This window comes from Sporothrix schenckii, assembly GCF_000961545.1.
Source record: "Sporothrix schenckii 1099-18 chromosome Unknown Cont43, whole genome shotgun sequence".
Taxonomy (NCBI): domain Eukaryota; kingdom Fungi; phylum Ascomycota; class Sordariomycetes; order Ophiostomatales; family Ophiostomataceae; genus Sporothrix; species Sporothrix schenckii.
The window spans coordinates 1465126-1492120 of record NW_015971144.1 but is presented as its reverse complement, the minus strand read 5'-3'; the positions used below and the strand labels follow the sequence as shown (position 1 = coordinate 1492120).

The following is a 26995-nucleotide window of genomic DNA, read 5'->3' as shown; positions in this document are numbered from 1 at the left end:
GACGCCGATCAGGGCCACCTTCGTCGACGAAAATATACGAAACGCTATACAATACAGATGGGTTGTCTTTATCATATAATAGACACACCACACATCTGACACCTCGTCGTTGTGGACGAGCTACATGGTCCGCTACACAAAGCGCGCTGTCATTCTTCCACGTTTTTCCTGAATCCTCACATTGCTTCTACTACTTGTCATCATGGGTGCCACCGAGCATCCAGCCCTCCTTCAGCACACGGGCATCCCCGTTTCCCTCGTCATTCTTGGCCTCTCCTTCCTTGTTTTTGCCGCGTGGCTCGTCCGCCGTGACCGTCGCCTTGCCCACATCCCTGGACCAGCTTGGTGTCGCTTCACGGATGTCCCCCGTCTTCGCTGGGCGTGGTCCGAACGCATCCATGAGACCCACATCGCGCTGCACCGCCGCTACGGCGACCTTGTCCGCGTGGGCCCGCGCTGTGTCAGCATCGGCACGCCGCGCGCCATCCAGGCCGTCTATGGCACGGGCGCCAACCTGCCGAAAGGCGACTTTTACAAGGTGCTGCAGCCGCTGGCCCACGGTCGTGTTGTGCAGGGCCTCTTCAACACGCAGGACGAGGCGCTGCACCGGGCCCTGAAGCGGCCGATTGCGGGCATCTACTCCATGACGAACCTCGTGTCGTTTGAGCCGTACGTCGATACGACCATTGCAGCTCTCCTCCGACAGCTCGAGGCCCGGTCCGCGGCCGGAACAGGGATGGTCGACCTCGGCGCGTGGCTGCAGTTCTTTGCGTTTGACGTCATGGGCGAGATTACCTTTAGTCGCCGCTTCGGGTTTCTCGACACGGGCCGCGATGTCGACAGCATGATCCGTGACATTTACGGCTTCTTTGCGTACGGCTCGGCCGTCGGCCAGATGCCGCTGCTGGACCGGCTGTGGGCCAAGAACCGGCTGGTGAACTGGTTCCTGCCGGCCAAGAACTCGAGCGTCGTGGCGTTTGCCCAGGCGCGGGCCCGGGAGAGGGAGGCCGTCGCCGAAAAGGACGAGGGCGACTCGTACAACAGCCGCGACTTTATGTCGCGGTTTCTCGAGACGCGCCGCAAGGATCCCAGCATCCCGTCCCATTTCCTGACCGCCTGGACGACGTCCAACGTGCAGGCCGGCAGCGACACGACGGCCATTCTGCTCCGCGCCATTGTCCATTTCCTGCTGACCAGCCCGGCCTCCCTCCAGAAGCTCAGGGCCGAGCTCGACAGCGCCCGCCACGCGGGCCACTTGGGCGCCGCCTCCACAAACGGCATCGTCTTCTGGAAAGAAAGCCGCGACCTGCCCTACCTCGACGCCTGCATCAAGGAGGCCGGCCGGCTGCACTCGCCCGTCGGGCTGGCCATGGAGCGGGTTGTCTCGTCGGCCAAGGGACTCGAGGTCTGTGGCACCCATCTGCCAAAAGGCACCGTCGTCGGCCTCAATCCCTGGGTCGTCCACCGCGACCCGCGCATCTTTGGCGACGATGCCGACGAGTGGAACCCAGACCGATGGATGCGACCGAAAGACGAGACCCGGGCGGCCATGGAGCGGTCCCTGTTGACGGTGCGTTCACTGCTAGGAAAGGAAAAACGACCTCTGTGAAAGCCATATACTGACGTGCTGTTTGTAGTTTGGCGCGGGCCATCGCACATGTTTGGGCAAGAACATTTCCTACCTCGAGATCTACAAACTGATTCCCACGCTGTTTGCCAAATACGATGTACGTATGAAGTAGAGGGCAGGCATGATCTTCCTTGTCCAATGTGTTCAGCGCTAACCGGCAGATCACCTTTGCTACTCCCGACGAGTGGAAGCTCGTCAACCACTGGCTCGTCTTCCAGCAGGGGCTCAACGTCCGCATCCGTGTCAGAGACGACAAGCAGATAGGGGACGAAAAGATGCTGGCATAGGCGTACGGGAGCATAGAATCCATAGCAAACAATAGTGCAATAGTGGAATAGATAGTGGATAGGACAAATAAAAATCAAACGTTCCGTTGCTGCCCCGTCTTCTCTCCGGTCATCACCGACACGTCGTCCTGTTCAAGATGACGTCACCACCAAATCCGTCCCCGACTCGTCCACCTTGCACAGCGCCTGCTCCGTCGTGTAGCTCGCCGTCGCGGCGTCAAACTTGGTCGTCTTGCCGTCCATGCGGTCGCCCTCGGAAACCGCAAAGTGGATGGGCTCAAACGCGGCAAAGAAATCGCCGGGGCCGGCCTTTACGGGGACCAAGTCCTCGACGAGCCACGCGACGGACTGGCCGCACATGGAGGACGCCGTGGGGACGTCCTTGTCGAAGAATTGGTCGGTGCGGTTGAGGTTGGACCAGTTGCTGACGTTGGCAGATTGGTTAGCATGGACAACGAGCAACGTCTCTTGGACACGCCCTCTCCCTCGCACGCGCCCTCGACTCACATGTTGACAATGTCGTCCTGCACAATCGACACGCGCACGCGCACGCTCTCCCCCGCCGCCACGCTCGCAATCTTGACCGCGTACACCTTGCCGCTGAACTCGACAAACGGCACGTGCTGCTGCGTCCCGTTCTCGTACACCGTCGCGTAGATGCCCGCCCGCACCAGCTCGGGGCACGCGAACCCGTCCACGCCCGTCGACACGGCAATGCGCGGCGTCACCGCCGGGTCGCGCGTCCAGTTGAACGCGGGGCGCGCCGCCACCTTGGGCGCCGCAAACACGGCCGTCGCGGCAATGTACATGGGCGCGTCGCCCTCGACGCTCTGGAAGGCGCCGCACGTGGTCGTGTTGCTGTTGTGCGTGCCGGCGTGGGGCGCTGCGGCGGTCGTGGCGTTGGATGATGGCGGCGGCGGTACATCGTACTGCCGCCACGAGCGAACAATCTCTGGGGCCAGTAGCTCGAGCTCGTCGGCGGCAAAGGTGGAGCGGGCCGCAGGCGCTGCCGTGGCAAGGCCGACAGCAGCGGCCAGTGTGGCCGCGATGGAGAGGAGGACGGATTTCATGATGGCCGTGGTCGATGGCGTGAGTCAGGGCGGAGGAGTTTGTCAGAATAGTAAATCAAAGAAAAAGGAAATCGGTGGTAACTGTAAATCAAAAGGGGAGGGATGACGGTGGGTATAATACACGGACGGATAAAGCAAGACAAGGAACAAGGACGAGTCGTCATCGACTGGAGACGACAAACTCTCCCCACAAACGACTTTGACGGGATATACAAGTGTGGACGGACAGACAGCCCTCTCGGCTTCAACGAGACGAGATAGATGAAATGGTGGGGGAAAGACAGAAGAAGGAAGATCCAACAGACGCGGCACTCAGCCGGCAGAGGCTCACGAGGGTCCAGAGGCTCTCTGACATGGGAATCCATGAAATGGCCGTGGCCCGATGGGAATCTAAATACACTTTACATATGCTTGGCCTCGCCAAGGCCGGGGCTTTAACCCGAGAGGGGGGGAGAGTGATGGACGGTGAAGTCGAGAAATCGACTTAAACAGGACAGAGGCCTGGCATCGAGAAAATATGTGAGAAAATAGCGGCTAGATAGACGTAGTATGATGAATTGTTGAATTGTAGGACAATTTCCCCATTACTGTTGGCTTACCATCTGCTGTAGTCATTTCCATGACATAATGATAGCATATCTACGGACTCTCGTCTTACATCATGTACCGTGCTGGTGGTCCGGTCCGTCGTGAGAGTAGCGGAGCTGTTTGTAGTGCTTCCGTTTAGGTTATATAGAGAATACAACGTGGCGGTGGTCTAGATGCGCCTTCCATTGTAACGTGCAACTTTGTCAGGAATTGACCGGCCAGAGTAAAGTGGTTGCATATGTTTGTGTTCTGTGTTCTTTTCTTTTTTTTTTCTCTTTTTTGTTCTGTCTTTTTCAACTGTTTATATAATTATTAAAACAAGATAATAATCCACGAATAATCAACGAAGCTGAAAACGCGGGGAACATGGAACAAAGATACAAAAAGAAACAATCTCTGCCTCTGTAGCCAACGAACCAACGGGCTTGAAGAGGTCCGAGACTGACTGCCGGCAGATCGTTCTGTCCTTTCGGGCGGAGATTTTTCCCAGTGCGAGGCCACGCGTGAGTTTACCCAACGGGAGATGGAAACAAGAAAAAGGGCACAGGGTAAAGAATAAGGTTAATGATGTCTAAGAATGCTAAGAAGGCTAAGAAGGCTAAACAGGAGCGTACACGAAAGCACAATGTATGGCTGCGGCTGCTCGCCGTGCACGAGGGACTGCCTCGCCTTTACCCGGGCACTATGGATCTGCACAAAAAAGGACCGGCATCGTCCGTCCAGTCGGCAGTGGATACGGGACGATTGTGTTGTGCCGTGAATTTCGTTGTTTTTGAATTCGTTGTATTTCATTGTCCTTCTACAGCCGTTCAGAATGCATCATGTATCGTCACCTTGGCCCTCCTGCCCTAGTTCGCCCCGTTGATGATGGCCAGCAGCTCGTCGGGGTCCTTGGGCGCGGTGGTCAGGTTGTCGCTGCCGGTCTTGGTGATGACGAGGTTGTCCTCGATGCGGACGCCGCCGACGTCCCAGTACTTGTCGAGAACGGCCTCGTCAATGTACTTGGCGTGGACGGGATCCTTGAGGAAGGGGCGGATCATGAATTCAAAAAAGTAAATCTGCGAGATTGGAGTCAGTCGTGCCATCCACGGACGGAAAACGGGGAAAGGGAAAGGAAAACGGGACATACACCGGGCTCAACGGTAATGACGCTGCCGGCGGGCAGGGTGCCGCGCACGCGCAGGTAGCGGAAGAGGGCGTCCTCGTCGGCGTAGTTGGCGTGGCCGCCGGTGTCGTGGGTGTCCATGCCGAGGTAGTGGCCGAGGCCGTGGGGGAAAAAGGCGACGCTGGTGCGGTCGCGCAGGATGGCGTCCTTGTCGCCCTTCAAGATACCGAGGGCCAGCAGGCCGTCAATGGCCACCTTGTGCGCGTGCACGTGGACGTCGTCCCAGCGCACGCCCTCCTTGAGGAGGGCGATGCACTCGAGCTGCATGCGCAGCACAATGTCGTAGACGGCGCGCGACTCGGGCGAGAAGCGGCCGGCAATGGGGAACGTGCGCGTGATGTCGGCGGCATAGCACTGGTACTCGGCGCCGGCGTCCAGCAGCAGGTTGAGCTTGTTAGCCAGGGGCTGGTCGTTGTGGATGTAGTGCAGCGTGGCGGCGGCGCGGCCGCTGGCGACGATGCTGTGGTACGCCTGGTTGCGGCAGCCGTGCCCGACGCAGTGGCCGAGGAAGACGCCCTCGAGCTCCTGCTCGTTGCGGGCCTTGCCCACCTGCGCGAGCACGGCGCGGTGGCCTGCGCTCGACACGTCGTTGGCCTTGGCCATCAGGGCCAGCTCGTACGGCGACTTGACGACGCGGCACTCGTCAATGGCCTCCCGCAGGAGCGCAAAGTCGGTCGTGTCGAACCCGAGGAACGTCGTCTGGTCCGACACCTGGCCGTCCAGGGCAAACACCACGCTCTTGCTGCCCGCCGCACGAGCCTTGTTGGCTTTGGCCTTGGCCGCCAGCGTCGCGTTCACGTCCGCCACGTACTTGACCTCGTCCACGTCCCACTGTGCCAGCGCCTCCTCCGCGCTCACCGGCAGGCCCGACCAGACCACCGCCTCCGGGTCGATGGGCGGGATGAAGAGCGTCGACGTTTCCGTCGCCAGGTCGTACACGTAGTACGAGTCCGCCAGCGGGCAGCCCGTCAGGTAGAAAAAGGGCCGCCGCTGCCGGAACGGCTCGGGCTCGTCGTTGTCTTCGAGCAGCTTGGTCGCGCGGCTCTCGAGGTACAGCACGCCGTTCTGGGCGGCCCCGTCGCCGTTGTCCGGCAGCTTGCTCCTGATGTACTCGGCGACGCGCTTGGCGTGCGCCTTGGCCGGGTACTTGCCCTTGAGGACAGACTCGTAGGCGGGCGTGTTCGTCATGGCGGTGGGCGGGGGCAGTTGCATGGGTGTCGAGGTCGACAAGGGGCGTGACGATGACGATGATGATCGAATAGCTGTTCGAAAAGCCTTTGTGGTAGAGGCGATCGTGGAGAGTTGTCGCACAGGAAAACGAGTCGCAAAAGCTGTGATGCGGATGGTGGTGATGCTCGAAGACACGCGAGGCAGTCGATGTGGGAGGCGCATGGAAAGGAAAAGGAAAACAGCGAGGAGGGATGAATACGAGGTGAACGAGGATAGATTGTGCGATCGCGGGGATAGATAGTACGTTACAATTGGCAAATGATAAATGGTCGGGGGGATGTTGGAGCGACTGCCGTCAGCCAGAAGGTAATATTTGTTCTGTACTTGCCTTGTTAAGAGCTCAAGCTCGAAGAGGAAGGTGCCCCGCCTGATCGTTTACAAACGGCTTTCTGTTGCGTGACGGGAAGGTGCAGCAGGCGCAGTGGGGTAAAAATGGTAAAATGGGGGCAGATGCCGAAACAGGTAGTTGGACACGACACGACTGTTTAGGCCAAGACGCAAGTGTTTTACAGTGGACAGTTATAGTGGACGGTTACAGTGGATGTGATAGGCTTGGAGCGGATTTGACGCCCTAGGCATTGGCTTGTTGATGGGACCGGCTTCGCTTCTAGAAGACGAGTGTGGACTGAACAGCAACTCTCCAACAAAGTCGAAACAATGGGACCTGACGTCGGACCCTTATCACGTCGGGCGAGAAATGGCATGTGCTACGGCGGCATGCTACGATCGTAGAAACGGCTGGTCTTCACTGCATGGCAGACGGAACACAGGTGCTCTGTGCTACTCTGCATCCTGACAATGGTCGTGGCATAGTTGTAGTATGTGTATATGTATGCACTGTCGTGCTTGTCATGATTTCGTGACATTCGTAATACTTGGTGTCTTCGCCTGGTTCGCTGGCTCGCTGGCTCGCTAGCTCACCACCACTTTGCGCCGCTGCGTCACATTCACGTTCAGCGAGTCCATCGAGGCCATCACCGCCGCCGTGCCGTCCTGGTCCAGCGACCCCACCGCCCGCCCGCTCTTCATCAGCATCCAGTGCTGCCGCATGTCCTCCACGCACACCGACAGCTCGAACCCGGCCAGGAAACAAAAGTTGATCTCCAGGCGCGCCAGCTCCGCTTCGGTGACGCCGCCGACGCGCGCCATCTTGGTGTGCGCATAGCTCAGGTCCTCCAGTGCCTTCATGGCCACGCGCAGACCCGCCAGCAGCAGGCGGTGCGCGTTGCGGCGGGTGACGGCAATGGCCTTTTCGGACACGGCCAGCCGGTAAATGTAGTAGCTGGTCGCGAGGTAGACGCCCGTGCTCATCGGGCAGAAGCGGTGCAGGCGCAGCAAGTACTCGGAAATGCCAATGGGCGGCGTCTTCTTGCTGTAGAACTTGCGCGTAATGGCCGAGTGCTGCACGTTGAGCGGCTGCGAGTTGGCGCCGATGACAATGTACGGCTCGGCGGGCGGCACGACCAAGATCGGCGCGCCGCTGCTGCTGACTTGCGCCGTTCCTGACGCGTGCCCACCAGTCGGCGACTGTGATGTCGCCCGCAGGTGAACTCCGTCAATCTCCATCTGCATCTGCATCGGCTTGGCCGGCGGTGGTGTCGGTGGTAACCTGGACCGCGACGGTGTCGAGGGTTGTGAGGTTGCTGTCTTGCTTGTGTCGTCGTCGTCGTTGTCGTCGCGCGGTGGTGTACTCCGGTCGTCGCCGGCAACGGCAGCCGCTGCAGCATCTGTCCCTCTCTCCGCGTGTTCGCGCTCTCGCTCGCACTCGCGTTCGCATTCACACTGCGCCGCCGCCTTGCGTTTTCGGTCTTCCCGCTCGGCCTTTTCGGCCGTCTCTGCCTGCTCGCGCAGCCGTGCCAGACTGTTCTCGCTCAGCGTCCGCACAATGACCTCCTTCTCTGCCTGCATGCTGCGCATGTTGGTCGGTGCCTTCGCCTCATCGTCCAACGGTGGTGGTGTCGGTGGAATGTCGCCGGTCAGCCGGACGAGTGCCTCAACGCCCGCGCCCAGCATCTGCAGCGCGGCCAGTGGCGTGACATGAAAGATGTCGTCGGTCAGGGAAGCGAGGCGCGGCGACGGCGCATCGCTGCTCGAGTTGTTGTACGACGAGGAGAGCAAACTTGGGTCGTCGGCTGGTACAGGCGGCGGTGGGGGCGAGTCGGGCGTGGAGCCAGAGTCCTGGCTCTGGTTGCGCTGGTCGTCGTCCGCCATGACGTGTGAGGATGAGGTGGTGGCAAGGTATGAGTAGGAGCGAAAATCAATGTCAAAAATTACATCGAGGTATAGATAGGCTTCCGAGGATGATTTCGCGTATGTGGCGTGTCGTGTACATGCAAAGTACGGTCCTCCGTATGGAATGCGCGCAATGCAGTGCAACGGGCGAGGTATGTCGTCTTGCAAGATAAGCAGCGATCGTCCTGCTTCACATGTCGCGCGCCGGCGCGATTGTTTTACAATCGATGGTGAGACCCTGTGTGGAATACCGTCTGGGCGACTGACTGATAAGGGCCGGAATGTCCACTGGCGTCGTGATATCCCTGACCTGTTCCTGGGCGGTCCTTGGGTATTACGGCGGGATTGTGAGATAGGTGCGTTCAGTTCAGTGCGTGAAAGAGACCGAGAAAATCGGCCGAATGCTGGAGATGGGATACAGTCGACCAGGAGCACCGAAAGCGTGCCGCATAAAATGAATGATATTGGCCGTGGAATGCGTTCGCACGTGCTTTGGTGATTTGAGGCGAGGGAGCGATTCGGACCGAGATTGAAAGAAACGGGTCGAAAGCGCGTGTAGGCACGAACGTGACGGCAATATTGGAGAGTAGACGAGAAGAACAGAGAGGTCGGAGAGATCAGGTCAGGATGTAACCAAAAAAGAAAAGAAATTAAGAAAGAAAAATGGAAAGGAAAGTGAACAAAAGTCAGAAACAGCCAAGAGTTGAGGGTTGCCTCGTGCGAAAGGTGATCCGACTAGAGACATCTGCCAAAATTAAATCATTTAACGGCGAATTCTTTTTCGTCATGGAGGGCGTCAGCAGGCGCCGGCGACCTCATCAAATGGAGAAAAGCGAAACGCGAAAAGAGGAAAGAGAAAAGAGGGTGTAGGAGAGTCGCAACGCAGAGCCGGCGGTTAGGCGGGATTAGCGGGGCCTATAGGCGGGTCATGCGGGTTGGGCAGCGCTCGTCCAGAGCTTGGAGGTGCAAGACGCTGCCACGAGACGGTTCTTCAGAGGCAAAAGCCGCCACAAAGGGACCAAGTGCGCTATCCCTGCAACGAAAGAAAGGGTCCGACAAGGAGGCCCCTTCCACTCTTAAAGGGGCCTGAACACTGAGACAGCAAACAAAGAACGTCGGAAAGGGACCCAAAAGGGTCAAAGACGGCGTCCAGTGGCCTGGTCAGCACTCTTCTGCGTATTCTTCAGTGGACCCAGACACAGCGCTAGTGGGGACGCCAACCTCGGTCGGGAGGCCTGGATCTGGCTTTGGTGGTTTGCGGTGTGGTTTCGTTTTCTAGTGTCTTTCTTTATCGACGCCTTTGTTCGTTCGCAGTGACGACTGGAAAATGGTGGAAGAAGAGAAAAAGGCCAAGGATGACCAACGAGAATAAGAAAGTAGGCGATCGTTTAATTTAGAAGAGCCGAGACTGTGAAAGGAAAGAACAATGCAACGGTGCGTCATGGAAGAAAACAAAGGTCGGTCGTTTGTGGAAGGTGCGATGTACCTCAAGTCTGAATACAGCAGGCAATCCCAACAGACCAAAGCACGGCTGGGAAGGAAAGGGCGGAGGGGTGTTCTACGGCAGGAGCGTTTGGTGACCTCTATGGCCTTTCTTTCGTTTTCTTTACTTTTTGCTTTTCACGATCCCAGTCTCTCGATTTTCCAGTTTGGAAACTTACATCTAACCGCGTGAAGAAGCACAAATTATTCTACTCGGCCCCGATCCCAGGCGCATACGTATCTAGAAGCGTCCACTCCCACTAACTCTATGACGGGACGCCGTCCGACAGGCGAATCTCCCGTCTGGATCTATGTCATTCTTCCTTTTATCACGCATTCCCAAAAAAGGGGCGGCAACAGCCACTCACCCAAACATAAAGGCCATTATGTTTTTGCAGGCGTTTTCTGTGCCTACGCACACATTTTAAATACCACACACCCTTCACATCCTCACCGCCTCTCCTGTATGCCGTCTGCGGCTCGTCTGCCTGTGGGCTGCATCGTGAACGGCAGACAAACCGAATCGAGACGCCAAGTCGTTGCAGCCTCCGAAGCGAGTCTCATAGGCGGCTGTTTTCATGGCAGAGTGCAAATACGACGGTAACAACCGCCTGCTCTGTTGAAGGCTGCCGCACCAACGTCGGTGGTTGGCTCTGGGCGTCGCGCCTCCCCCACGTTCTCCCCAGTGCCACCCCAGTTTTGATTGCAACCCTGCTCCAAATCCGCTCCAGGCGAGCCGTCATGTTGTGGAGGACGAGTGGGATACATGGCAACTTTCCTGGTCTGTGCAGCTCCTCAGACCCTATGGCACCATTCAGTTGTAGTTGCTGGTCGTCGAGCATGTCTTTTTTGAGTTTGTGCCGTGCTGTGCACGCATTCTGCGTGACATATCATTTTATGTTTACGACAGGGCGTCTACTGAGTTGAGGAACCCTTGGCAGACTGTATTTCTTTGTCAGGGTCTCGTTCAGGGTCCTCGTGAGTGACCCACTGGACACCATTGCGGCCCGTGTGCCGCCATCGTTCCCTATCGTACCGTGCACGGATTGCCTTTTCAGGATAGCCTTTGGGGCGGCACTGCATTGGCAACGAGACTGTGCCGTCTACTGTCCCCCCACGTTTCTGGACGTGCGTTTTGAAAATATCGTGATGGCGTTTGATTGTGGTAATGCAACCGACTCATGAGGCCGACTTCGCTGCAGCCGTTTCACACGGATTGACATGTCGATTTTAGGCCGGGAACGTACTACATTGTAGACCAGAGCAAGAGGCATGCCAGTTTGCCAGGAGTGCGGTTACATTGGCAGTGTTCAAAGTATCGTGAATGCAAGATCTCAAAAGGTCATGTCTCATTATTATGCCGTGTAATCCATTTGTACTATCCAAACGCCGGATCCGCAACGAACAATACGCGGCCTTCGTCTATGTGCCGACTGTCGGCTCGACATCGTACTCAACGTCCGTCCGGATGACGTACTTGGCGCCCTTGCGCACACCCGTGCCCTCGTGCAGGAGCGCGCCCCGGGTTTCGCCGTGCGGGAAGATCGCCACAGCGCCCATCACGGGACGCACCGGGTACGCATTCAGCGTGCCCTCCGCGGCGCCCGGCAAAAAAAACGTTGTCTCGCCGCCCTCAAACTCGTCGTTGAGGTAGACCAAGAACGTAAAGAGCGAGCTCTGCTTGTGGCCGTCGGGCGAGTCGTCGTACACGTACGTCCGGTCCGGCCGGACGCCCGACGGCGGCCATGCGCCGTCAATGTGGCAGCGGTACTCGGCGCCGGGCACGTAGCGGTACACCCGGAAGCGCCGGTTGATGCCCCGCGCCACGCGCCCGCCGAGGACCGCCGGCACAAACCGCGCAATGCGGGACCACAGCCGATCGTGGAACGGCAGGTCGACGACCCAGTAAAAGTTGTGCGCCAGAATGCTGACATCGCCGTCCGCGCGGATGGGCGCATCTGGCAAAAAGCCGACGGACTCGCCGGCGGCAATGATGGCCTTGCACTCGTCCGGTGTGAGGACGTCCGTGGCGACGCCGAGGCGCGGCACGGTGGGGTGCGGGTGGTAGGCGATGGAGGCAGGCGCGTCGGGGGCCAGTGGCACGGCGCCCGGAGCCGACGTGTAGACAACGGCAGGGTGGTGGTTCGGGGGTTTGCGCTGTGCCCCATCGGTGGTCTCGATCACGGGCAGGGCGTCTGGGAGGGAGTCGGCGCCGGGTGCATGTGTGAGGATCGACTTGTCCAGGACCGCTGCGTAGACTTGTTCACGGGTTCCCGCCGGCCGAAGGTCCCAAATGTCCTGAACGTGGATGGCTGGTGTGCCGGCAGGGGCTATGGCGTAGCGACGAAGCGCCTCCGGGTTGAGATCGACGGGGCCCGTCGCCCGGAGAATGGCATCGACCACCAAAAGGCGTTCCTTGTCTTCGGGCGAGCGCTCTGTGGTCGCGGCCTGTCTGTCGTCGGGGGATGTGGACAGGCCGCTGATCACGTCAAGATCGCGGACCCACCGACAGAGCGCACCGAGTTTTAGCTCGTCGCCGCGGAGGCGCATCTCGGCCAGCAGCACGCGGGCGTCCATGTACTTGCCGTCGGCCAGCGCCGCCGAAATGCGCGCCGTCAGGTTGGCACCGGCCGCATTGACGCCGGTCGTGCACGCCTGCCGAAAGTCATGGACGGCACCGCGCAATTCTCTGCACTGCTTCGACTTGATGAGTGAGGGGTGCGCCGCCAGTTCTCGCAGCGTCTCGACCGTGATCTCGAGCTCCTCTGTCGATGTCACAGACTGCAAGCTTGTTGGTTCCGGGGGCGAGTCGCTTGGTGGGGAGATGGGGCGGGCGACTTTGGACTGCTTCTGACCAGACTGCCCCTGGGCCTGAACCTGGGCCTTTCGTTTTCGTGACGCCGCCTTTGCGGTCATGTTGTGCGTGCTGACGAGCGATGTCGACGACAGTATCGTGACGTCTGTGAACCGCAAATGGAAAGTTGAAAAGTCAACTGTCAATGCACGTGATACGTACAGTACAATATAACGTGCAAAAGGACGACACACGGTATCCCAATGAGCCGTCTTATCAGCACCTTATCGCCCCTGAATTGGAAATGCGGGGAAAGTACCGCTTGCAATTGGCAATGCCGGTGATAAGCGGGCCGTCAACATTCAATTCCACAATAAATTGGCCGGCAGGAATCTGACGACAAGGATTTGTCCGGATCGTCTCCAACACAAATGCTTGTAACCTCCGGAGCCTCGCGATAATGCGGCACAAAACCCGGGGATTGATGCATACGTAAATGTAGAGCGCGACGCGGCGTTCATTTTAGGCTACTCTTGCCGAATTCTACGGACGGGCGCGTCTGAAAAAGGCAACAGCGTCTGTTACGCGCGGAGTTATCATCGGTCGCAGTTGCCCCATTTTGGCGTCTTGGATTGTGCAAAGAACCGCAGGATGCAGCTTCCGCTTCTGGTAACGACCAAGGATGCAGTGCCTCTTGTGACAAAGACAAACTCCACCAGGAGGACGCTGCGACCTGCGAAGTACAGATTGCTCATGTGAGCACTTCTGTCGTGTCGTTCTTTGAATTTTGATTGGCTGGCTGGGGGACTTTATATAGGAAGCTGCGACCGATATGTTTGAACATGGCTCTTTCTACTTGCACAACAACTTTTTTGGCCAGATGACTTGTGATTTTTGACGTTGTTCAAAATTGCCTCCTTTCTGACGAGTCAACCTCACATTGTCACGGCCAAAGAAACGTTGGAGAACGTCACCCGAGTCACGTCAACGCCAGCATTCCCTCACACCTTACCAGATTTGGCGCGTCGTGTTGTCGCGGAGAAGCAAGTTGTTATTTCCATAACGGGCATTCCTGCCATTTAAGTATCTGTTTCCAAATCCTATCATTCCTTCGCGTCCTCTCTTTATATATCCCTCGTCCCCGTCATCCGTACGTCAACCTATCACGTTTCATACACACACTGTCCCTCCCCAGCTTGCCATGCCACTGCCGACTCCTCCCCCGCTTTTGGGCTTCGCACACTGCCGCGCTGCTCGCCTAGGTTGCGTAGCGGCTGCAAGCGGCTCCCGGCGATGGCTGGCCACAAGTAGCTCGCGTCTGGCAGGTGCCCGGCTGCATCGCGCCGGCATGTCGCCATTGGGCCGGGGCGGGCTAACCTCGTTCGCAGCTCATGGTTTTGGCTCCGCCCGCTCCATGGCCTATATATCATCCAATGCAAACAATGCGGGTGCGCTGAAGACGGACACCAGCAACGCAACATCGATCCAAACCACTCGCCCGCCGCTGCCATCACAGGTTTTTTCTGCTGCTGCCAACCAGACTCGCGCCGCAAGCACATCCGGCACCGCCACCTCCAGCGCGTCCAACTTTCCTAATCCCAACATGTACACGGCGTCGTTTGCCTTTTTCGAGGCGCTGTGGGAAGCGGGTGTGACGCACTGCTTCGTCAACCTGGGCTCGGACCACCCCAGCATCATCGAGGCCATGGTGCAGGGCCAGCGGGAGAAGAAGGACAAGTTCCCCAAGATGATTACTTGTCCAAACGAGGTGAGCGCCCCCGAGTGAGGCACAGGCTCTATTGTCATGTGTCAATTTACGTTGGCTCTCTTCTAACCGCACAGATGGTCGCCATGTCCATGGCGGACGGCTATGCGCGCCTGACGGGCAAGCCGCAGTGCGTCATTGTGCATGTGGATGTCGGCACGCAGGGCCTGGGTGCGGCGGTGCACAATGCCAGCACGGGGCGAGCGCCCGTTCTTGTGTTTGCCGGCATCAGCCCGTTCACGATCGAGGGCGAGATGCGCGGCTCGCGCACCGAGTACATTCATTGGATCCAGGACGTGCCGGACCAGAAGCAGATCCTGGGCCAGTACTGCCGCTACGCCGCGGAGATCAAGACGGGCCGCAACATCAAGCAGATGGTCAACCGCGCGCTCACGTTTTCCAAGTCGCAGCCCACGGGGCCGGTGTACCTCTGTGGTGCGCGGGAGGTGATGGAGGAGGAGATCACGCCGTACCAGCTGAAGCAGGAGGACTGGACGCCGGTGCAGCTGGGCGGACTCCCGCCGTCGGCCGTGCACGACATGGCCACGGCGTTGGCGGGTGCCAAGGAGCCGCTGCTGATTACGGGCTACGCGGGGCGCAACCACGGCGTGGCGCCGGCTCTGGTGGAGCTGGCCGACGCGGTGCCGAAGCTCCGGGTGCTCGACACCGGCGGCAGCGACATGTGCTTCCCTGCGGACCACCCAGCGTGGCTGGGCCTCCGGTTCGGCGCGCACGACGCCATCCGCACGGCCGACGTGATTGTGGTCGTGGATTGCGACGTGCCGTGGATCCACAAGCTCTGCCAGCCCAAGGCGGACGCGCGGGTGTTCCACATTGACTGCGATCCGCTCAAGAAGATGATGCCGGTGTTCTATATTGCGGCGGAGCAGCGGTTCCAGGCGGACTCGCTGCTGAGCATCCAGCAGCTCAACGAGCATTTCAAGACCCGCCCGGTGGCGGACACCGCGGGCCACGACGAGCGCGTCGCCGTGCACAAGGCGCTGCTGGCCAAGATCGACGCGGCGGCCCAGCCGCAGGCCGACGGCGGGTTCGGCGTGGGCCACTTGACCAAGACGCTGCGCGCGACGTGCCCGTCGGACACGATCTGGGCGATCGAGGCCGTGACGAGCACGGGCTTTGTGCACGAGAACCTGCGGCCGACGCAGCCGGGCCAGTGGATCAACTGCGGCGGCGGCGGACTGGGCTGGTCGGGCGGCGGTGCGCTGGGCATCAAGCTGGCGACGGACTACGAGCACGGCGGCGCGAACAAGGGCCGATTTGTTTGCCAGATTGTGGGCGACGGCACCTTTTTGTTTTCGGTGCCGGGCAGTGTCTACTGGATCTCGAAGCGCTACAACATTCCGGTGTTGACAATTGTTCTCAACAATAAGGGTACGCAGACCCCTCCTCCTCTTTCCCCCCCAATGCAATCAAATACTGACCATGCAACAGGATGGAACGCCCCCCGTCGGTCGCTGCTGCTGGTGCACCCCGACGGCCTGGGCTCGCAGGCGACCAACGAAGAAATCAACATTGAGTTCAGCCCGTCGCCCGACTACGGCGGCATTGCCAAGGCGGCCGCGGCGGGCGATCTGTTTACGGCGCGCGTGGACCAGTCGGCCGAGCTGGAGAGCGTGCTGAAGCAGGCGATTGCGTCGGTGCAGAGCGGCACGAGCGCGGTGGTGGACTGCAAGGTGGCCATGGGGTGTTAGGTGTGGGGTGTTCTCATAGAACGGAGTAGACAGGATGCGATGCGTAAGGGGGCCTCAGAGTAGCGAGTTGACATGAATGGGACGTTTAGAGTTCATTTCTCGTCGCCTGTCCGTGCAATGTGCCAGACGCTATGTTGTCGGGTCCTCTTTTCGAAAGCACCATGGTAAAACGGACCAGGGCGTGCGCCCGTCGCTTCCGATCTATCCACGACTCGTCATGGCACATGGCAATGTCCGATGGGTCGATGGGTTGATAGGACCTGGCAGATTAAGCGAGTTGTGAGGCGGGGATCCTTTAATGTTCCATTGGATGTATCCCCCGCGGACTTGGAGTGGTTTCTTCGCCAGACCCGGACCCCAACACCCAACTTAGCCTCCTCGTGGTCTATTTATGGATAAAGACAACAATGTGGAGAAGCAGAGCCGTGCACGGGCGGATATATTCGATCGGAGGGACATTTGGAGACTCCTATTGAGTGGACGGAAGATATCGAGTCCCGTCGACTTTTGCCGTCCAAAAAGAGGTAGAAACGGGAAATGTGGCTCGTCCCAACAGCCATCCGACCGAACGGCGCCAGGGTGCCGAGTTGGAGATTGGGTAGGAACAGACTTTACCACAATCGGCCGTGGGCTGTGGAAGCGATGTTGCGGCGGTCTTTGGATAAAAGCTGTTTGTTGACGTATCTGCGTGGACTGCGGGGAGGACCATCTGCGTACCAAATGAAGGAAGTAAAGAATGGGGTTACGAAATGGGTTGCGTTAATGAAAACGACAAATGAAAACGACATTCGCTCCGCCGAGGACGTACGGAAGGACGGCGTAAGGGACAAGGGGAGAGGGGAAGCGAAAAAGGGAAAGAATACGCTCGATATTTAATTCCCTTGGCATCCTCTGGTTAAGTATCGCCTTTCCCTCTGGTCCTCCTTGTTCAGCGTCCTTTCCCGCTGTTGACCAATCCAGTCCCCCTTTTCTTTTTCTCTTTTCTTTTCTTTTTGCCAGTCTCGAACCATCATGCACACCACACTTGTGCTCGGCCTCGTGTCGACACTGGCCGCGGTCGCCAGCGGCCAGGGCATCAGCAAGGTCAACGACTTCAACGCCGGGCCGACAAAGCTGGGCATGTACGTGTACGTGCCCAAGACGCTCGCGAAGCCGGCGCCGATCCTGGTGGCGATCCACCACTGCCAGGGCTCGGCGCAGGGCTACTCGACGGAGACGCACTACCAGCCGCTGGCGGACAAGCACGGCTTTGTCATCATCTACCCCAACTCCAAGTCGGGCGGCGGCTGCTTCGACGTGGCGTCGACGGCGTCGCTGACGCACGACGGCGGCGGCGACAGCCAGACGGTGGCCAACATGGTCAAGTACGCGATCCAAAAGTACGGCGGCGACGCCAACCGCACGTTTGTGACGGGCTCGTCGTCGGGCGCTATGATGACCAACGTCATGGTGGGCGCGTACCCGGACGTGTTCCAGGCCGGCAGCGTGTACTCGGGTGTGCCCGACGGCTGCTTCTTCGTGCAGGGGTCGACGGCGACGCAGGACCCGCCGGGCTGGGCCAACGCCTGCGCCAACGGGCAGCTGACCAAGACGGCGGCGCAGTGGGGTGACCTGACGCGGTCGTACTACAAGGGCTACACGGGACCGCGGCCGCGCATGCAGATCTGGCACGGCACGGCCGACAACACGCTGCACTACCCCAACTACCAGGAGACGCTCAAGCAGTGGTCCAACGTGCTGGGGCTGTCGGACCCCAAGACGGCGGCCAACACGCCGCAGAGCGGCTACACGCAGACCATCTACGGCGCGGGCACGTCGACGACGGCGCAGCTGGTCGGCTACAGCGGGCAGGGCGTCGGCCACACGGTGCCGGTGCACGAGTCGATGGACATTGCCTTTTTTGGCCTGGACAAGTGAGAGGTGTGCTGGTGGTGGCGTGGATGTGGAACTGCGGGTGGCTTCGGCCGGCTGGTGTCTATCGGCTGGTGTCTACACAAAATACCGTTTGATTGTACATAACCGTATTCTCTTCTTTTATTTCAATATTATGAAAGTGATCCAAGATTGGCGAGGTTGGAAGGCCAAAATACATGTGCAGGTCAAGTAAGCCTTGCGAGAACGATTGCATTTTATATTATTTTATTTGAAGAGGTATTTACTGGTAGATATATGAAAACTCGCTTCCAATATGATTCCCCCCAACTCGCTGTTTAAAATATGCCAAACAGTGTTGCATCCGACGTACAATCCAGGTCATGTCCGTCTCCTTCGATTAGACCGTCGGAGTGGACTTGTCGCTGCTGTTTCTGTTTGACCAGGACGGCGCAGCAAATACCAGTTTGACCGTCATGGCCGTCGTCGCCGCAAACAGCAGCCATTCCAGTCCGCCAAAGACGGCCGCGGCCGTGATGCTGCCGCAGCCGTGGCTTTGGCTGAGCGGACAGGCGTTGGTGCCAATGTTGACGGCGACGGCAACAAAGCCCGCGAGCCACGACAACAGGGCCACGGCCTCGACAGCCACGAGGACGTAGCCGACGATGCGATGGTGAGCAAAATAGACGGCGGCGACGACGAGGACGACGACACCCAGAACGGTCCAGGCAGCGCAGAAGAGAAGGAAGCCCCAGGCGCTGGGGACGCCGACGTAGTCTGTAAAGTCGCCAAACGCGAAGTGGTCGTGGACCGTATGACCGCGGAAGGCATGGATGGCTGGCCGTGTTAGACTGGAGGCGATGACACGAAGACAAAATAATGATTAAAAAAATAGGGAGGCTCTCTTACCATATCCGTCTGTTCCCAGGACGGCAATGGCAAACACAACCTGAAGTGTCCGCAGGACTATATTGACTGTCCGACTGGCAGCAATGTTGGCGAGCATGATGACGGTGCTGTGTGCCAAACGGGGTTGTTTGAAAGGCGTATGGAAGCGAAGATTGCGCTGTTCTTCTCGTGGAGAATAGCAGTTGTGATGTGTTTGGAGATGGAACTATATTTTATTATAAAATATCGTCAACAGATAGACTTTACTCCTCTTTATATACATCGGCGACAAACGTTGACAATGTCACTGTGAACACTGGACATTGACCTCTTACACGGTGTTCCTTATCTGGCTAGACAGGTACGAGCGTGGCCATGCTGCGGTTGATACGATTCGCTGTTTTGTCCGGTGGACGGTCAGCCCTACTGTCCACGACCTCGTATATGCCTAACCGCATTGGGCCGACTCGGACAATCCGCCATTTCCCACTGCCCTGTTTCATGCTCCGAGCAGCGAGTATTGTCGGCGTCTTGAATCTCTGTGTCGGGAGAGATTGTTGTTGCCTCTCTGCAGCATTTCCTGGCATCGACTATTATCCAACTACGCCTTTTACGTCGACGCTGTCCCGAAATGGACCCGCCAGAGAAAAAGACGCGCGAAAGCACGTCCAAGGTGCGCACAGGCTGCCGCACCTGCAAAGCGCGGCGAGTCAAGTGCGACGAGGCCAAGCCCGTCTGCAAGCGCTGTGCGGTCGGCGGGCGGTCCTGCACGTACGTACCTGCAAAGGCTGCGTCGCCCGTGCGGCAGAACGTCATTGTCGTGTACGTGCCGCCGCTTCCGCCGCTGCCACCGCCGCTGCCACCGCCGTCTGTCCACGACGCCGGCATCGACTTCTTCCACCACCACATCGCCGCGAGCCTCGACGGCCAGGTCGACCCGCTCTTGGGATCGGCGTTTTGGGGCCGGCTCGTGCTGCAGCTCGCGCACGCCGAGCCCTGCGTCCGGCACGCCGTCGCGGCCGCCAGCCTCGTGCACCAGGACGTGCAGCTGGCGCTGCGGCACCCGGCGGGCTACGTGGCGGCGAACCGGTGCGCGCACGCGGCGTGGCAGAGGGCGGCCCAGAGCCTGGCAGCGCGCATCCAGCGGCAGCCGGACGTACACCTGGTGGCGCTGGTGTGCTGTCTGCTGTTTACGCTCATTGAGTTTCTGCGCGGCCGCGCCGCAATGGCGATGCTGCACGTCGAGAACGGGCTGCAGATCCTGGCGGCCCACCGCCAGAGCCGACGCGCCAAGGCGACAATCACGTCGTCACGCCATCAAAGTCGAAATCGAAGGCGAGACCGCAGCGCCGTCGAGGACACCATTCTGCCCATCTTTGCGCGGCTGAACATCATGTCCACGCTCGCGGGCAAGATGACGCCGCCCGCCTATGGTACCATGGACGACTACGACGGCGACGACGATGATGATGACGACGACGAAGCCTTTGACCTCGCCGACGTCGAGCTGCGGCTGGTGGCCATCCTGGACACGTGCATTCGGTTCATCGGGCAGGCCAGTACCAAGGCCGCCGCGCTGGCGATTGACGTGGCGGACTTTGCCGAGCAGACGCGGCTGCAAACCATGCTCGACGCGTGGCGGCGGCAGTTCGAGCGGCTGGTCGGCCGAACGAGCGGCACGCGCCGAACGCGCGCTGTCGGCCTCCACCACCAGTTCATGGTCCACGTCAAGGCCGTCGGCGTTTGGCTGCGCGTGTGCACGACGGCCAGCGAGACCGCCGTCGACGCGTACCTGGCCGACTTTGTCGAGCTGGTCGACCACGCCACGCACGTGGTGGGCGGCCCCCACGCCACACAACAACAGGCCCTCGTGTCGTTTGACATTCAGGTCCTGGGCCCGCTGTACTACACCGCCCTCAAGTGCCGCCACCCGGCCACGCGGCGACGCGCCCTCGCCCTGCTCCGGTGTGCGCCGCGCCGCGAAGGCCTGTGGAACGCGCACGTCGCCTACGCCACGGCGCAGCGCGTCATCGAGCGCGAAGAGCGCCAGCTGGACGCCCGGGGCTGGCCCGCGGAGGCGGCGCGCGTGCACGGGCTGCCGCTGGCCGACGAAGAGTCGCGGGTCCGCGTGGTGGGCCCGGACCTCGGCCACGTCGGCACACCCCTCGACCTCGACTTCAACCTCGACATTGTCCTGAGCCCGGCGCACCCGGCGGCGCTGGAGACCGAATTCCGGACGAAGCCGTGGGGCCTGGCCGGGCCCTGGCACGTTGCGCAAGAGTACATTACGCCATGACGGGCCTGTATGTAGTGTAGTAAAATAGTCTTGTTCTCTGCGATATGGTGTACGTATGCAATACATATAGATGGTCACATAAACGTCACTTTGAATGCCCCATCTTGCAGACGGCAAAGCCGCCGTACTGCAGCACCGCCGCGCCCACCAACACATTGTTCACCGGATCCAGCGCCATCGCCGTCATGTCGCTCAACACGCCGCCGTCGTCAAAGTACAGCAGCTCGGGCGCGTAGTCGCTGGCCTTGGGCAGCCGCAGCGTGGCCGCCGGCACGCGGAGCTCTTTGCCGAGCTTGTCGACGTTGGCCAGGTACGCGGGGAGATTTTCGACGGTGGGGAAGACTGGCGGTCAGTGGTGCAGAGGACAAGGTACCGCTGGGCTGGGATGGCATCCTACCTGCTACGATGAGATCGCCCGTGGAGGGATCAATCTTGATGTTGTCTGCAGCGGCGCCGAGTTCCTGCGCAAGTGAGTCAGTTGCCGTTTCCCGGTGTCCGGTGCTGTGGTACTCGACGCGTGAAACTGTGCAAACTTCCAAGCCCACGTACCACCTGAGACAGGTATTCAACGTCATGGTCGGCGCGCTGCTGGAAGACGCGCAGGGTTCCGTTCTGCGAGTCGCCGACAAACAGGCGGTCCTCCCAGACGGCAATGCCGTTGGCGGCAGGGAAGGGGCCGACCACGGTCTTGCAGACGGTCGTCTATCACCAAGGGACATGTCAGTACACAGTGCTCGGTTCGGGTACGTCGCAGTCCAGACTTGCCTCGCTCGCTGCGTCGCAGTATTGCACGTTTGTGGCCCACGTCCACGGCCCGAAGTGTTCTTCGAGCGTCCGCCACGGATCGGAAAAGAAGTAGTGGTCGTTTGTGACGTAGAATTCACTGCCGTGTCGGTGTCAGCATACGATTATTGACCCGATGGACGGGGCCTGCAGAGGGGAGATCTGGGTCACGCACAACAACCCCACGGCCGCGACGCCGTTGGCCGTCTTGATGTTGGGGTGCCGGACGTCCCGGACCAGTACCACCGTGTCGGTGCCCAGCTTGTGCGAAAAGATGCTGACGGAGTCGCCCGTTCGTGTGTGCCGCACGGCGAAGATGTGGATCGTGGACGGATCGTCCGGCGGCGACCAGATGTCCACGCCGTGCGTCACAAAGTCGCCCTCTACGCCCTCGATGCGCAGCTCGGTCGTCACGCCGCTCTGGAGGTCGTGCTTGAAGAGAGTCTCCCGGAACGACGACCCGACGGCCAGCCGGCCCCGGGCATCGCGCTGCCCGGCCGGCGGGTACCAGTGCGCCCGTCCGCGCGGATCGCCGCACGCCGCAAAGACGGTGCTCGACGCGGCGTGCACGACGACGTCTTCGCAGGCGTTGGCGGCGGTCTCGACGACACAGGCGCCGTTGTTGAGCGGCCGGCTGGCGGCCCACTGCTGCAGCCGGCCGGCCTTGTCGATGTGCATGTGGCCCGCGGCGGCGGCCAGCTGGTCGGCGAGGGCGACAAGGACGGGCGGGACGAAGACGGCGGCGGCGGCGGCGGCCGCGACAGCAACGGCGGCGGCGATGCGACCGGAGGAGACTGTGACCATGATGTTGCGATGAAGTCGGGTTGGCTGGTTTGACGAGCGATGGGTTGTTGCGCCAAGGTGCTACTTGTCTCCAATTGTGTTTTCGATCGGAGATGTTTCATCCGATGAGCACTGCCACATCGCCGAGATCGGCAGATGTTCTTCGTGCCTGTCAGAACGACACCCGCACAGATTTGGTAAAAGAACCGCAGGGCCCAGGAACGACTGGAGAGACTAGAGTTTTGTTTGCTAGTCGTTGTCGTCGCCAAGCCCGAATTTTACAATGTTCACGTCGTCCTCGCCAAGGCGACCAAACAGAATATGGCAACGAGTTCGCAAAGCATCGACGGTCATAAGCCGGGCATGGACGGCTCCCCTTGCCCATCGTCGACCGTCGCTTTTGCCTCGAAGCTAGTGCCTTCGTTCCGTGAAACTTGGCTGTAGCGTCCCCACGGGGAATGGATCGACGGTCGTAGACGTGGGGGACGTGGGACGTGGGAACGTCAGAGGGCAAAACGGTTAGCGTATAACGATGTTGACGGCCACTGCCACGCAAAACTGATCCTTGGCCCTCTCCCCTCGCGCGGCTACACGGTTGGCGGTATATGTGCACCCGTGGAAGAATGCAGCCGTTTGCAGGGACAGGGCCAGACGACACGTGAAGAGGATTCGGGATTCGGAGCGGGGATGTAAACGACGAGTGCCGAGCGCGGAGTCGGAGTCCAGGTCGAGGTCCAGGTCTAGGTCCAGGGTGTGGCGAGTCAGTGGTTTCCATGTTGGCGGGCGTTGTTAAGAAGGGTATATGTGTGCTGCACCGCCGTATGTTTACTGTCGACTCTTCTCGTCTCTCGTCATCACCAACCCATTCACAACGTCCGTCATCACAATGGCTAAACGAGCGCTTACCAAGTACAACATCCTCATCATCGCCTTTGCGGCGCTGGGGTCGCTGACCTTTGGCTACTCCAACATGATAATCGGGAGCACGCTGGGGCAGCCGACGTTTGTGTAAGTGGCGGGCGGTGTGGTCTGTCCTGCACCATGATCACTTCACTCACGACTTCACGTCACCACTTCATCACCACTTCATCACCACTTCGTCACCACCTCCACCACCACCACCAGCTAACGCGCACAGGGACTACTTCCACGTCAACCGCGGCGGCAACGCCGACAAAATCACCGGCGCCATGAACGGCATCTACACGGGCGGCGGCTTCCTCGGCGCCCTCTTCTCGGCGTGGACGGCCGACCAGTACGGCCGCAAGAAGACCATCTTCCTCGGCGCGCTGCTGGCCACCATCGGCGGTGGCATCACGGCCGGCGCCATGAACCTGGCCATGTTCCTGGTGTTCCGCTTCGTCAACGGCTGGGGCATCGGCATGCTGCTGTCACTGGTGCCGCTGTACCAGAGCGAGGTGTCGCCGCCGCACAACCGCGGCCTGATGGTCGGCTTCCACGGCGTCCTGGTTACGATTGGCTACTGCGGCGGGAGGTGCGTCCTACAACCCCGGTGACAGGCTGCTTGCATTGCCCTTACTAATATGTCCGCAGCTGGATCGGCTTCGGCTTCTACTTCTTGAGCGGCCTCAACGGCGCGCAGTGGCGCCTGCCGCTGGCCATCCAGGCGATCCCGCCGCTCCTGTGCTGCTGCAGCATCCTCGTCCTACCGGAGTCGCCGCGCTGGCGTAAGTGGTCCAGAGAAATACGTCGATGCTGCCCAATGTGCTAACGTGACCCAGTCATCGCGCAGGACCGTGCCGAGGAGGCGCTCGCCATTGTGCGCCGCCTGCACCACGACCCCAAAGACCCCGACGACGCCTATGCCGTGCGCGAGTATCACCAGATCCTGCAGCAGCACGAGATTGATCGCAAGTTCAACGTCTCGTGGTACGAGCTGTTTGCCAAGCCGTCGTACCGCAAGCGCATGATTATCGGCTTTGTTGTCCTGTTTGGTGCCCAGACGACGGGCACCACTGTGATTGCGAGTGAGTTCCACCCGTGACTGTTTTGGAATGGCCGTCCATCTTGCCTTTTCTGTTCGTCGCTCGCTGACGCTCGCTAACGCTCGCCAGACTACGGCCCCCAGCTCTACAGCACCCTCGGCTTCGACTCGACCCTGCAGCTGCTCCTCAACGCCATCTACGCCACCATTGCCCTGGTCGGCAACTTCTTCAACGCCTTCACGCTCGACCACGTCGGCCGCGTCAAGGCCCTCAAGATGGGCTGGCTCGGCGACCTCGCCTGCCTCGTCGGCGAGTGCATCGCCCTCAGCGTCTACGAGCGCACCGCCTCGCGGCCCGCCGCCGTCGCCTGCGTCGTCTTCTTGTTTGCCCACATCTTCTGCTTCGCCTTTAACATTGACGTCACCACCTACGTCTACACCTCCGAGATCTTCCCCAACCACATCCGCTCCAAGGGCATGGCCTGGTCCATCAGCGCCTACTTTGCCGCCCTCATCGTCTACCTGCAGGTGGCCCCGACCGCCTTCAACACCATTGGCTGGAAGTTTTACCTCGTCTTCATCCTCGCGCTCGCCGCCTTTATCACGCCGCTCTTCTTCTACTGCCCCGAGACCAAGGGGCTGAGTCTCGAGGAGATTGGCCGCCTGTTTGGCGACGAGGCCACGGACATTGCCCTCGACGGGCCGAGCCGCCTCGACGACAAGCTGGGCATGGGCCGCGATGTGGAGATGATGGAGCCGGTGCACGACGAGGGCGAGGAGTAGTGAAGAGGAGGGGCGTTGAGGACGAGAGATGAAAGGGAGATCAATAGAGTCCCCGGGACAAGGACACGGGGAGACGGACACAAGACACGTAGGTATATGGCAAGAGAGACGTGGCATTCGAGTGTTCTGATTAGAATAGAGATGGATTTTTCGTTGATTTTGTAAAAAGTCTAGGTAATTCTCGTAAATTATCAATATCGTCGTTAGATGTCTGTTCGCAGTTAATGCAGTCTTTTATCCAACATCCAACGACATTGACAACCATGCTCGTGGCCACCGTGCGGCGGGCGGACATTCTCGTCTACTTTTTGATCTTTGTTATATACCCTACGTGCTTGTATTCTGGTTCGACACCATTCCCGTTGCGCCTCAGTCCATAGTGACCTCCCCAATCACCCACCTACCCCTTGCTGAAGCGTGACAGCGAAAATTGCTCCAACGCCTTGTCCCTTGTGCCCGTGGCCACCAAATCGGCCAGTGTCTGGCCAACAAAGGCGGCCAACGTGACACCCGAGTGCATCACGGCCAGCGTCAGTCCCGGCCTCCCGCTGTCCCCCAGAATGGGCAGGCCGTCGTCGGGGTCGGGCCGGTAGCCGACGGTGTAAAAGTCGAGTTCCAGGGGCGGGCAGGGCACGCCGTCGAGCTCGGAGCGGAACATGGCCTGCACCTTTTTGAAAAAGACGTGGGCCTCGGCGTCTGGATCCGCGGTGGGGCTGCCGCCCGAGTAGTGGCGGCCGGCAATGATGCGGCCCTCGACGGTCTGGCGCATATGGGGCCCGTTGGATATGGCGAGGCCGTGGAGGAGGCGGGTGGCCAGGGGCTTGGAGTGGACAATGAGGCCCGGGCGGCTGTGGACAGGGACGGCGACGCCGACCGCGGCCGCGAGCGGGACCGTGCCCAGGCCGGCCGCGAGCACGACGTGGTCTGCCCTGATGGAGCCGGACGGGAGCACGACGCCGACAATCCTGTCGCCCTCGACCAACAAGCGTTCCACGGTCGCCTCGCGCACCGCGGCGCCGTGGGCCCGCGCGTCGGCCACCAGCGCCCGCGCCGCCCGCGCCGGCTCGATGCTGCCCTCGCCCGGCAGCGCGGCCGCCCAGCCCCAAGCGGGCAGACCGGCGTCGGCCAGCCACGGCTCGCGGCGCAGGACCTCGTCGTTGGTGATGCGCGCCGCCTGGTAGCCCCAGCGCGCGTGCTGCTCAATGTAGCGCGCGAGGTCCGCCTCGTCTTGCTGCCACTGGACGGTGCCGTTCCAGCGGGCGAGTTCGGCGAGGCCGGGCACGTCGTGGATCAGGTCTTTCCAGTGGGCCATGGAGCGGTGGCGGACGTCAAAGTAGGGCCGGGCGTTGTTGAAGTTGGCGTTGAGCCAGGCAAACGAGTTGGGCGTGGCCGTGCCGCCGCGGTCCATGTCGGGCGCCACCACGGTCACCGTGACGGTCTGGCCGTGCTGGGCCGCCAAGTGCCAGGCGATGGAGGCGCCGACGATACCGGCACCAACAACAACGACGTGCGGCTTGTCGATGGTCATGTTGGGTGGACGTGAGCGATGGACAGGGGAGGATCGTAACTATTGATCGTTGGAATGATGCCGCTTTGATGCAGTATGTCTCTTTGAGCGATGCTAATGTCGACTCCTTTCACTAGTTTATATGTTTTACTGTATATATTTTTATATTTTATTGCCGCGCCT

The 26995-nt window shown here is 60.0% G+C and overlaps 13 protein-coding genes across 13 annotated transcripts; 7 read left to right on the top strand and 6 right to left on the bottom strand.

Annotated features, from left to right (window-relative positions):
• Positions 1-202: 202 nt before the first annotated feature.
• SPSK_02268 (Cytochrome P450 family protein) lies at positions 203-2574 on the top strand (the record flags this gene model as incomplete). The annotated part of the gene is made up of 4 exons (XM_016729140.1): positions 203-1570; positions 1638-1727; positions 1792-1872; positions 2101-2574. 4 exons carry the CDS (start codon positions 203-205, stop codon positions 2572-2574), a joined length of 2013 nt encoding a protein of 670 aa, XP_016589218.1.
• SPSK_02793 (uncharacterized protein) lies at positions 2575-3093 on the top strand (the record flags this gene model as incomplete). Its single annotated transcript, XM_016729658.1, has 1 exon — positions 2575-3093. One exon carries the CDS (start codon positions 2575-2577, stop codon positions 3091-3093), a length of 519 nt encoding a protein of 172 aa, XP_016589217.1.
• Positions 3094-3253: 160 nt separating this feature from the next.
• On the top strand, positions 3254-3475 carry SPSK_02889 (uncharacterized protein; the record flags this gene model as incomplete). Its single annotated transcript, XM_016729750.1, has 1 exon — positions 3254-3475. One exon carries the CDS (start codon positions 3254-3256, stop codon positions 3473-3475), a length of 222 nt encoding a protein of 73 aa, XP_016589216.1.
• A 948-nt stretch (positions 3476-4423) lies between these two features.
• On the bottom strand, positions 4424-5952 carry SPSK_10464 (Xaa-Pro dipeptidase; the record flags this gene model as incomplete). The annotated part of the gene is made up of 2 exons (XM_016736863.1): positions 4424-4633; positions 4705-5952. The coding sequence occupies 2 exons, from the start codon at positions 5950-5952 to the stop codon at positions 4424-4426; spliced, it is 1458 nt and encodes a 485-aa protein (XP_016589215.1).
• A 930-nt stretch (positions 5953-6882) lies between these two features.
• On the bottom strand, positions 6883-8181 carry SPSK_02543 (cyclin-dependent protein kinase complex component; the record flags this gene model as incomplete). The annotated part of the gene is made up of 1 exon (XM_016729412.1): positions 6883-8181. The coding sequence occupies one exon, from the start codon at positions 8179-8181 to the stop codon at positions 6883-6885; it is 1299 nt and encodes a 432-aa protein (XP_016589214.1).
• A 2925-nt stretch (positions 8182-11106) lies between these two features.
• On the bottom strand, positions 11107-12600 carry SPSK_02468 (prolyl 4-hydroxylase; the record flags this gene model as incomplete). Its single annotated transcript, XM_016729338.1, has 1 exon — positions 11107-12600. The coding sequence occupies one exon, from the start codon at positions 12598-12600 to the stop codon at positions 11107-11109; it is 1494 nt and encodes a 497-aa protein (XP_016589213.1).
• Positions 12601-13679: 1079 nt separating this feature from the next.
• SPSK_02280 (thiamine pyrophosphate enzyme) lies at positions 13680-15955 on the top strand (the record flags this gene model as incomplete). The annotated part of the gene is made up of 2 exons (XM_016729152.1): positions 13680-14246; positions 14321-15955. The coding sequence occupies 2 exons, from the start codon at positions 13680-13682 to the stop codon at positions 15953-15955; spliced, it is 2202 nt and encodes a 733-aa protein (XP_016589212.1).
• A 1011-nt stretch (positions 15956-16966) lies between these two features.
• On the top strand, positions 16967-17872 carry SPSK_02678 (acetylxylan esterase; the record flags this gene model as incomplete). Its single annotated transcript, XM_016729546.1, has 1 exon — positions 16967-17872. The coding sequence occupies one exon, from the start codon at positions 16967-16969 to the stop codon at positions 17870-17872; it is 906 nt and encodes a 301-aa protein (XP_016589211.1).
• Positions 17873-18227: 355 nt separating this feature from the next.
• On the bottom strand, positions 18228-18833 carry SPSK_02769 (uncharacterized protein; the record flags this gene model as incomplete). The annotated part of the gene is made up of 2 exons (XM_016729634.1): positions 18228-18664; positions 18737-18833. The coding sequence occupies 2 exons, from the start codon at positions 18831-18833 to the stop codon at positions 18228-18230; spliced, it is 534 nt and encodes a 177-aa protein (XP_016589210.1).
• A 513-nt stretch (positions 18834-19346) lies between these two features.
• On the top strand, positions 19347-21011 carry SPSK_02418 (uncharacterized protein; the record flags this gene model as incomplete). Its single annotated transcript, XM_016729290.1, has 1 exon — positions 19347-21011. The coding sequence occupies one exon, from the start codon at positions 19347-19349 to the stop codon at positions 21009-21011; it is 1665 nt and encodes a 554-aa protein (XP_016589209.1).
• An 85-nt stretch (positions 21012-21096) lies between these two features.
• Positions 21097-22598, bottom strand: SPSK_02462 (uncharacterized protein; the record flags this gene model as incomplete). The annotated part of the gene is made up of 5 exons (XM_016729332.1): positions 21097-21353; positions 21409-21472; positions 21561-21713; positions 21741-21894; positions 21970-22598. The coding sequence occupies 5 exons, from the start codon at positions 22596-22598 to the stop codon at positions 21097-21099; spliced, it is 1257 nt and encodes a 418-aa protein (XP_016589208.1).
• An 865-nt stretch (positions 22599-23463) lies between these two features.
• SPSK_02366 (Sugar transporter family protein) lies at positions 23464-25305 on the top strand (the record flags this gene model as incomplete). The annotated part of the gene is made up of 5 exons (XM_016729238.1): positions 23464-23585; positions 23716-24072; positions 24132-24265; positions 24320-24565; positions 24653-25305. The coding sequence occupies 5 exons, from the start codon at positions 23464-23466 to the stop codon at positions 25303-25305; spliced, it is 1512 nt and encodes a 503-aa protein (XP_016589207.1).
• Positions 25306-25705: 400 nt separating this feature from the next.
• SPSK_02597 (D-amino acid oxidase protein) lies at positions 25706-26833 on the bottom strand (the record flags this gene model as incomplete). The annotated part of the gene is made up of 1 exon (XM_016729465.1): positions 25706-26833. One exon carries the CDS (start codon positions 26831-26833, stop codon positions 25706-25708), a length of 1128 nt encoding a protein of 375 aa, XP_016589206.1.
• Between the last annotated feature and the right edge of the window lie 162 nt (positions 26834-26995).